Source organism: Fopius arisanus, unplaced genomic scaffold (assembly GCF_000806365.1).
Source record: "Fopius arisanus strain USDA-PBARC FA_bdor unplaced genomic scaffold, ASM80636v1 scaffold00211, whole genome shotgun sequence".
In the NCBI taxonomy this organism is placed as follows: domain Eukaryota; kingdom Metazoa; phylum Arthropoda; class Insecta; order Hymenoptera; family Braconidae; genus Fopius; species Fopius arisanus.
In genome coordinates this window covers 56238-66993 of record NW_011887950.1, presented here as the reverse complement: position 1 = coordinate 66993, position 10756 = coordinate 56238, and the positions used below count along the sequence as shown (strand labels likewise).

The 10756-nt window shown below is 39.9% G+C and overlaps 1 protein-coding gene across 1 annotated transcript; it reads left to right on the top strand.

Annotated features, from left to right (window-relative positions):
• Positions 1-3957: 3957 nt before the first annotated feature.
• On the top strand, positions 3958-7403 carry LOC105272591 (E3 SUMO-protein ligase RanBP2-like). Its single transcript, XM_011314783.1, has 3 exons — positions 3958-4081; positions 6884-7057; positions 7126-7403. The coding sequence occupies exons 1-3, from the start codon at positions 3958-3960 to the stop codon at positions 7401-7403; spliced, it is 576 nt and encodes a 191-aa protein (XP_011313085.1).
• Positions 7404-10756: the final 3353 nt, after the last annotated feature.

Below are 10756 nucleotides of genomic sequence, written 5' to 3'. Positions count from 1 at the left end.
AGCGATTAAACGATTTATTAAATAAATAAAGTCTTCGACTAATGCCGTAGATATCAGGTAATATGCGTTACAAAAAAGTGACTTAACGAATCGTCGGATTACTAATTGTCTGTGTCTGACAACCTGACTAACTGACCCAGTGGCAACGAATTCACGAGCTTATATTTCATCGTGGATTCGATTGCAACTAGTGTTCTGTCTTTGTCTTACACCTGGAGAGACATCGGGTGACGTCCCAGGCGCGCGTAAAGGCCATAGCCGTTGATGGGGCGAACTGCTCACACTGCACCCCAGTGATCCACATTATGACAAATATATGTGGACTTATTCCACAAATATTAGGGTTAGTTTATATTTCAACATTGTCTGATTCAACACTACATGTTTTGCATAATATGTGCCACTTTGCGTGTCCTCATATTATTTAGATCAATGAGAAATTACCTAATACTATGTCTTAATTAATTGTCTTTCTGGGGCATAACACGTGAGCGGTGCAGTTTCCAGTCGTTATTATGTTGCTTGTGTCTATTAAGTCGGCAGGTCAAATGTCATTCTGAGCGTAGGAGGAATGTAGAAGCTCCTTGATACTGACCCAAATCCTAAGATAGCCAATAACAGGCAAATGCGCATTTCTTACGGGGACTAGGTCACTAGGCAAGTCGAAATATCGGGTAAAAGGTGAACCGTTCAGAGGAGTTGACCGTAACTAGTCACGACAGGTAGTATCCGGAGGACAAAGGATCTTATAAATCTCATTTAGTGGGGGCCGATTGCGTGGGACTAAGTACTGAAGTACACAATGGTTATAATATGAGGCATTAGCACACAAAGAGAAAGATAGCCTTACGTTTCCCTTAAAATAGAATTAAAGTTTTTATTACACTTCACTTGGTATACAGAATAGAAGAAAATCCAAGATAAAAAAACCAGAGGTAGATAGGAAAAAGTGTAGGAGGGAATAGTGTAAAAGTTGTTGGTGTGTTTTCTGACTTACGGTTAATGAAATAAACGGCAACAGGGAACGGGTGATCTCTTCGTATTTCCCCTTCGCAGCGGATTCCAGAGAAACTCCAAAAGTATGCTAGATTCTCTAGCAGTGATGGAGTCGAAAACTGCTCAAACACGCTTCTCTAGCGCTGGTGGTGATGATGAGGTGACCCCGGAGGCGTTGGTGGTGTCGATGGACCTGAGTTGTTCACTCAGGCAGTACTCGGTTGTCCCCTAGCTTTAGTGTTGCTAGGTTTGAAGAAGTCCCGGAGCTGGACACTCGGGGTAGACTCAGTTGTACGCTGAGTAATTCACCAGGTCGGTGCAGGTTTGCAGAAATGCGATCGATCTGACGCAGTGTAGAAAATTGTGTTGTCAACTTAATGTAGATGAAAGTGGGCGATGCTGCGGAGCTGTTTCCCAACAGACGGATCTTGAAGGGTCAGCTTTATTAATGAGCAGGGCCCCTCCTTAATAACCAAGAGTTGAAATTTTACTTTGGACTCGTTGGTAGTGATTAAAGCCGCGCACTCGATCTGGGGTTGCGAGAAGAGTCGAGTTGTACGCTTGGACTGTTCCCCAGTAGTGACGTCAGAGGATGGTAGAGTTGCTCTTTTGAAGACTGGGCCTCGAATGTTGAACTGGATGACGAGCAGGATACCACTTGAAGATCACGAGTCGAAGATTTAATTTAGACTGACTTTATTTGGCGAAAAACCGCCCTTTATATACTGTTCGGGCGTGATTCCTCTACAGCCGTTGGCATGTTGTGATTTCGTCCTCTAACGTTTTTTGAGGTATGGTGGGAGGACTCTTCATGTGATTAACAATGTATTCAAAAGGGATGTTTCTGGGCAATGTACCCTCACCCTGATGCTACCCCCCATTTCCCCAGGTGCGGGAGAAGTTTTTGAGAGAAAGAGGGGACGAGCGCGCATTGGCCTCTCTCTAATTAATGTTCTTCTTCTAATATCAAACGTGGCATGTTTACGCGTCTTTTTGACTTTCATGGCCCATAAATTTGACACCTCCTTTGACGATGGATAACTATTGTTCATTAGAAGCCTCGCGTGTAAAATGAAGTGGACCCTTTGAGGCTGGAGATGTCCCCTTGTTTGGACAACAAGAAATCATCTGGTGAATTGTGCCAATCCCTGGGAGCCACCTCATAACTTTTGTTAGGTATGGGGTGCAGGTGACGTCATGGTCCCGGCCAACCCCCTGTAACCAATGGGGGAGGCACTCGGAGCAGATGTACCCCCTATTGGCCTGCCTTTTCCTTTGTCGATATCGGCAAACCCGTGGCTGAGGTGGTCCATCTCTGAATTGCCGACATTTTTAATTCTTTGGGGCAGCTCCCATGTGCGATTACCATTGGAGGGTTGTTTATGTTATTTAAAATTCAATGGAGTGAAAAGGGTCTCCTTAGCTGTGCCTTTCAGCAATTGTGTGGCTTCTTTTTGATGATTCGTGGTTTCCAGGTGTTGTCGCCTTGATGGTCACTCCTTGACGCTTTTCAGGTCATAATGACGGCCACTTGAATACCTGCTAGGTGGTCTCTTTTATTGTGATCACTTCGCATAATCGGCATTTAGGCTGGTCATATCGATATTCCTCGCTATTGCATGGGATGATTTTTGTGGTTAGACCAAATTTTCCGAATATTTATAAAATAAATCTTAACCGTACTGACTGCGGCGTCCGCAACACATTATTCTGGCCCCGGCGTTGCTCTTATTATGAGTTTCTCCGTTGTTTCTAATGTGTTGCATGTGTCCTAGTTATGTCTACTAACAACTTCACCAAGCTGCATTTATTTGAAAACTTGGTTACTCATCACGTATCTATTGATTTCTTCCAGCTCCATAGAATGTTGTTCTTTGCCAAAGGAATGCTTAGTGGAACAGCATCATATACGGTCTTTTTTACTATCATTCGAGCATACCATGCACGGTACCATCGATACCACCAGCACCCTCACATAATGGAAGTGCTTACCACAAGGATTTCTCGTTCCTACCCCCCCACAATGATGTCCCAATCACAAACATTAAATAACTGAAATCGAAGTATTGGCCTTTTTGCTCAGATGAAGAAGAAGAAAAAGAAAAAAATAGTAAATTTGTCCACCAAATACCTTTAGGAGCTGAAAAGTTTGGCACATGTCTAAAGAGCACATACCGATGAGTCTTTGAGCATAGCAACGGGACGTAAGTGCCCAATTTCAGGAATAAAGTGTATTCATGATTGGTCGTTTCTCGTATGAACGGTAGGTTTGATGGGTGTGAGGTATGAATCGATTGGATTGGCCATTAAATTCTTTCTTCAAAAAATTGTCTTTTATGCGACTGGCACTTTAGTCCCATTCTCTCTCACTCTCTCACAATATGCCAAAAAACCGTGTGATATTTTAGCATTCCTTGATTAAACATTATCAACAATAGTAGAGTGAGAATTGCCTGCAACTTTAGCCAGTATCTTCCTATTCTTAGTAACTTTTGCTCGAGACTTTTTAAAAGTATTTTACCTTTGAAATCAGACTTTCGTATGTACCACTTCACTAAGTATTATTTTATTTTGTTTTCTACTCCATTTTGACGCATCTGGAGCTTTCTCTCACCTCTCTACGAAGACAATGCGTCGGATTTACGTGCTTCTTTTGGACGTTATTATTATTAGTAGTTATTCTAAGTTTTATAATATTATTATTGCCATCATTGATATTATTTTTGTGTCTATGTGCGACAAACGCCTTTCATTAACATAACCTGTAACATGGCCAATTTTTCCTAACTGAGAAATCGAATAGTATCCGCCATTATCCCCTCGACCAGCAAAAAAAATCGTATGGGCGCCAGACACTCTTGGAGCGGAAGTAACGAACCCCAGTCGAAAACGAAACGGAACAGTTGATGCTCGAAAACGAATCTGAAAATGTAAATTGAAATTAATTGGGTCGGAAGGAAGATGGTAATTGCCTGCGCCGCTCAGGACGAGGGTGTGGGGAGAGAGGTCGAGGTGGAAACTAGGTTCAGGGCATCGGGAAACTTAAAGGATAAGAAGAAGAAAAGGAAAGAAGTCGGACCGTTAGGTATTAGGTTCAAAACACAAGAAACTAGGAAATAGAAGAAAACAGAACACTACAAAAAAGATATCCGTGGTGAACCGGCAAAAAAAAGAAGTTACCGGACAGATGCTCACATTAAATGCGCATGAGAAATGAGAGCAGTATTCCGAGACATTGTAGAGAAAGGGAAGAAATAATCAAACATTACATAACGAAAGTTCCGAGTGGTGCATGGCAGCGAAAATACCGTTGAGGGTTTCCCGGTGGCAGGGCGTGCAAAACCGCACTAATACAACGAAAAGAAAAAGCGGAAAATAACGTGTTTTCATGATCAGGCTCGATACAAACAAAAACCATGCAACCCGCCCAGAGAGTGACAAGTACTTGTGAAAATATTAACGACACTACATGGATGGAACCGATAGTAACGATAGGAGAGGCACATTTTTAGGTGGGGTGCAATCGTATGGTCATCTGGCAAAGAAACAAAGGAAAATGGAATATAAAAAAAACGACAAGTCGTAAGATAACTCACAGATAGATCATTCTCCAGCCCGAGAACTACGAGAGGCAAAACCTGTGGAAATGTGCCCTGCATGGCGCTCTATACGCCTCTACTGTAAATTTCACGAATTTTGGCGTGTTCCAGGATCGCCACTTTAATCCTCGAAAATCATGGCAATGGGAACAACGGTGTTTCCCGTGAAAAATCCGCCATTGCGTGGCATGACGTATTATGCAACGGAAAAAAAAGAAGACACGGCAGGCTATTAGAAGCTATTCAATTCACTTAGCTCACCCACACAGAGCATTCTATACCGCGTTTAACACCGATAATTTGAGCATCGGACGAGAGTTAAAAAAAAAAAACAAAACATCCCAGCATAATTTAACCCACGAAACCCACCGCGAGAAAAGTCAGTATCCCGGTTCTTTTGGCTCTCTATCCTCCCAAAATCCTGCCGAAAATCCTCGCGACAATGTCTGGCGTGGTCGGGGATGTCCTCATGGCAATTGGAGACGCTATAAATGAATGCGATACCTAGTGGACATAACCCACACTGAAAAAAATGGCTGTTCGATGGTATCTGACGCGCGCTCCATTTGTTTAGTTGCTTTGATCAGTTGCTCCGAAAAATGGAGTACTCATTGGAAAGTAATTCGGTACAACGCAAAGTGAAAATATTCCAGAAGAAATGTTGTGCCAGAGGATATTTCAGTACATCAGTGAATCATCCAGAATTGAGTTTTCACTGAATTCCATAACCAAATCGAAAATATTCACTCACAGAACCGAATGACCTCAAAAGTGCAATCGAAATTGATGTACGAGAAACTTGGATTAAATTATTGAAACCGGAGAAAATTGTGAAAAATTCCCGAGTGTGTAGCTTACATTTCTCACTCAATGATTTTACGTTCCCCGGTGAATTTTTTGTCTCAAGAGGTCAAACAGATGCACTTTGACTTGTCAGTCAGCAGTGACTATTTTCATTGCAATTTTTCAGAGTTCACTATGGAGTGTGGAATGTCCCGACGGAGATTGAAAGAATATGCTGTCCCACTCAACATTTACCAGCATGTGATGCCCAGGATCAGCAAAATCAGGAGAACTTGAAAGAGGCGTACACATCACCCGCTCTAAGACAGGGTATGAGCCGTGCTCATAATAATTGAACACATTTATGTTTGTGCACAGATATAAAAATCAATTGAAATATGCACATTTGATTTTTAAACGTGCACATCCGATTTGTGCACAAGGTTACGCGCTTCTATGTCTTACACAGTTTTATTTTTCTGCGTGCACATATGATAAGATGTGTACTACAAAATGTACACTCGAATTAAAAATTAATGTATTTCATAAAAATCGTACACATCGAAGTAATTTAATATAAAAAGTTATGCACATAATTTTTATTGCACAACGAAAACACATTTTATTTGTACACGTATAAGGCTTTACCGAGCACAAAAAGAATACGCGTTGTAGATTATGTGCATGTAATTAGTCGTGCACATAAACTTCACCAGACGCGCAAATTCGAATTCCCGTGTTTTGTCTTATTTGATTGATCTGTAATTTTCATCAAAGTGACAGTTTTCAATCGTTAAATAAATTTGCTGAAACTGGTAAGTAAATAATGAAATTGTTATGTTTTTAAATTCATATATTTAGTGCTTTAGTCTATAAAAAATATTGTCAATATTTTCTAGGCCGCGGATCCATTTCGCAAGGGATAAATAGGAAATATTTGAAAGGCTGTGTAGATATTTTTTTAAGCGCCGCAGTAAGTACTTTAAATTGTCTTTATATGTCCGAGTTAAAAATTAAATATTTAAAACATCGCGAAAGTTCGTAAATCAATTTAATTAATTGATAACTATTGGATTATGGAAAGGAATTAGTGAATAATAATAAAAACCAATTAGGCTTAGATTTAAACTTTCTCTAGTTTTCACGCTCTGACCCCATTTTACAAAAGGCCCTTGTTCATTCATCTCTTTCTGTTTTTGTTTATATAAACTGTTCTCCTTATCCTGATGCTGTTCTGAGAAAAATTATAACATAATAATATGAGCCAAAACAGCTATGGGCTAACTATTAATTTTTGTATACCCATACCAAGTGTTCTCAATAATAACCAATTTGGTGCGACCTACGGTTTCAATGTTCGAATGCCAAATCACGATAAAGCGATATCTGATGCCAAGACTTTCCTAGCCTTCCAGCCAAATACTCAGGAATGTACCTTTACTACCCATAGCATTGATCATTTGCTTTTGGATCCCCTGACAAATCCTTTGACTTCCTATTTCCAGGAAAATCATCTGTCAAGTCACCAGGTACTGATGACAGTGAGGATGAGGTCCCAGAGAGAGAAGACGTTTACCTTGCACCGGTTATTCCGCTTCGTGAGAAGATCGAAGTAAAAACTGTTGAGGAGAACGAGGAAATTTTGTACACACATCGTGCTAAATTATTCAGATTCGATGGTAACTCGAAGGAGGGGAAAGGGCGAGGACTCGGAGAGTAAATAAATTGAGACTTGTGATGAGAGGAGAGAAGACACTCAAGTTGTGCCTGAATCACCTGGTGCCAGATGATATGGAGCTGACAGCCAAGGACGATAAAAGCTGCGTGTGGAATGCTGCTGACTACAGTGATAATAAGATCGAGTATGTCCAGCTTGCCTGCAGATTCAAGACGCCAGATATTGCTGAGCAATTTAAAATTTCTGTGGAGGAAGCCATTGTCTATGATTCTGGATCAAAGGAGGAGATCCAGAGGACCTCCAAGTCATGCAGTGTCGGCTCAGGACAGGATATTCAGGTGGTTTAGAAGCTCAACGTAACTGATGAGGAGAAGGACGCAGCTCTCAAGCTCAAGTTGCCTGAGAATTTCTACGCTTACAAGCAGAAGAGCGACTGTCTTGGCTGTCTTGGATGCCAAGAGCCCGATATACCCCTCTTCGACGTACAGAAGCCAGAAGGATCCAGTGAAAATGGACAGCGTGGATGCTACTTTTCGATAAAATACAACGAGAATTCAATAAAAACGCATGAAAAAATGATGTGGGATTGATTATTTGATGCATCTGAAAATGTTTAGTGAATTATTTTCGGATAATTATGCAAAATTAATAATAGATCTATTATTAATTATTATAGATCATAATTATCCGAAAATAATTCACTAAACATTTTCAGATGCATCAAATAATCCATCCCACATCATTTTTTCATCCTTTTTTATTGAATTCTCGTTATATTTTATCAAAAAATAGCATCCAGGTAACATCCACACTATATCCACGCTGTAGTGTGGATGTTGCGTGGATGCTATTTTTCGACAAAATATAACGAGAATGCTGATGAGAGTGCTACAGACAACTTGTCCAGGCATAGTCTCGAATATAATCCAGACTACAGCGTGGATATAGTGTGCATGTTGCGTGGATGCTATTTTTCGATAAAATAATTAATAATAAAATTATGTGGGATGGATTATTTGATGCATCTGACAATGTTCAGTGAATTATTTTCGGATAATTATGCAAAATTAATAATAGATCTATAATAATTAATAATTAATAATAATAATTAAAATTAATACTAGATCTATTATTAATTTTGCATAATTAGCCGAAAAAAATTCACTAAACATTTTCAGATGCATCAAATAATCGATCCCACATCATTTTTTCATCCGTTTTTTTTTTAATTCTCGTTATATTTTATTGAAAAATAGCACCCACGCAACATACACACTATATCCACGCTGTAGTGTGGATTATCTTCGAGACTATGTCTGGACAAGTTGTTTGCAGCACTCTCATCAGCATGGAGACCGAGGTTAGGATACAGGGGGACAGCTGCACGTGGACTGCTATTGATAATGTATTCGAGCTACCCACCAGAAAAATGCATCGCATTGCGGACAAAGTGATGCTGGCTGAATTTTTTGCAATTCCAGCATGCACTTACAGCATTTGCGGGAGGGAAATGTTCTTGGCTTTCCCACCATGCTGTGACGTCGCACCTTCGCGAATTGAGTGCACATTGAGCCACATTGAGCTACACATGCCGAACAATAAATTCGCCCGCCGAAAACACAATAAGTAAGGCGTTGACAGTAAAAATGCCCGATTGTCTTGAGGCACCAAGCCATTTTCGTAATTTCCTCGTTTACTGCGTTGTATTCACGTAGTGGGAGGGAAATGTGACTGTCAATTATTTTTGTGAATAAACTCACTAGAATAATTGACAGTCACAATTCCCTCCCATGCGTTAATAAACGCATAAACGAGGACATTAGGAAAATGGCTTCGTGCCTCAAGACAATCGGGCATTTTTACTGTCAACGCCTTACTTATTATGTTTTCGGCGGGCTCATTTATTGTGCAGGATGTGCAATTGAATGTGGCTCAATGTGCACCAAATTCGCGAAGGTGCGACACCATAGCATGGTGGGGAAGCCCAGACAATTTCCCTTCCGTAAGTGCTGCAAGTGCATGCTGGAACTCCAAAAAATTAGGCCAGCATTACTTTGTCCACACTGTGATGCATTTTTTGAGGAGAATTTGGAAAGAATGCAGAATGAGGATGGCTGCGTCGCTGTGGAATGATGTAAGTATGGAATTTTTATTACCTGATACTTTTTTTCATTGGTGTTTTTTTTTCTGTGTTACAAATAAAATTTTTTCTTTAATTACAGCTCCATTATGTGCAGATCGTGATGGCATTTCAAATTATATTTTGTTTTTAATTGTTTTAAATTGTATTGCATTAAAAATACAAAATGAATAAAAATAAATCACCCTACCCAATTATAATATACCCACTCACTCCTCTTCATCATTCTCCTCGTTCTCCTCGTAGTAAGTTAATTCACTAATGCCAGCCTACCTGGCGCACTCTTGTCCATCTTTGAAGTTCACCGAAATAGTACATTACGAAACAAGTGCCGGAAGCAAGCGGTTTCGCACGAGGCCGGCGAAGCCGCCCGAGTAGGTAACTGCTTGCTCCCCGCACTTGTTTCGTATACTATTTTATACTATGAGTGCGTATGCATATCCAGGGTAGCCCCCCATTCAAAAAGTAAACATCAAAATGAAAATGAAAAATAAAAAACAATTTAGACGATTCATTTAGTAAGAAAAATTTGCAAAACCAATAAAAAAATCAAATTCGAAGGCATATATTGGATGACTAGTTGAAAATTTATTTTCAAACAATATTTTCTATATGAACTATACTTGAAACTTTAGTAATAAACAGTAAGAAAAAGATTTCAAAGTTGAGGAAAAAGAAAGAACAGTATTTTTATTTGTTTATATTAATAGTTATATTCGTGCAATTATTGAAATTGAGTGTGACGTTCGCATTGGCAGCCAATTTCTCCAAGACTTCAGATACGTTTATATTTTCTTTTTTTTCAATTGTTTTTTTCAATGTTGATGATTTTGGTAAATGCGCAGCATGCATTGCCGAATTATTTTGAGTTTGTAAATTATCGACGTTTGCCAATGGTGCTTTTGATTCAGTGGAAACTACAGTGTCTTTATGGAGAGGCAATGGAGTTTGTTGTGGGAAATTGTCGCAGCTGGAGTTGCCACCAGATATGGAAGGCTCAGCATGTTCCGTACCCATGATAGCGTTTGTTATCGTAGCACTTGTGTTTTTTTTTGTTGAATAATGATTTACCCACGTATGATTGAGCAACTTTGTCGGAGTTCCAGCCCCCAAGCTCTTTTAAACCTAACACAGTGCCTCCTGCATTTGCGAATACTGTAGCAGAGGTTCTCCGAAGAGCATGGCCTGTATAGGCGTTTACATCTGGGAGTTGGAGGAATTCGGCAATTTTCTTGGGGAAGCTACCGAGAGTATTAATTCCTATGGGTTGATTAATACATTTACCATCTCGATAAGTCAAAAAAATTTCGTTCAATTTACAATCCGAAGGTCTGCTATCAATATACTTTTTGACGACATGATACAATGGTTGCACTACGGAGAAAGATCGGTCTTTGGAATTTTTCACTTCTGATTTTGGCCAAGAAATGTGATAGTAGTTCCCAAAATCTTGCAACCTACTCATGGTCATTTCATGCAGCTCATGACGTCGACACGCCCCGTTGAGACCAAAAATTAGTGCTACCTGTAATTGACAGATGAGAAAAACAACATTTGCAC

Coding starts and splice junctions, on each gene's coding strand:
- LOC105272591 (XM_011314783.1), top strand. CDS start 3,958: ATGGTAATTGCCTGCGCCGCTCAGGACGAGGGTGTGGGGAGAGAGGTC. Junction 4,082..6,883: donor GAAAGAAGTCGGACCGTTAG/GTATTAGGTTCA, acceptor TCCTATTTCCAG/GAAAATCATCTGTCAAGTCA. Junction 7,058..7,125: donor TAAATTATTCAGATTCGATG/GTAACTCGAAGG, acceptor TGATGAGAGGAG/AGAAGACACTCAAGTTGTGC.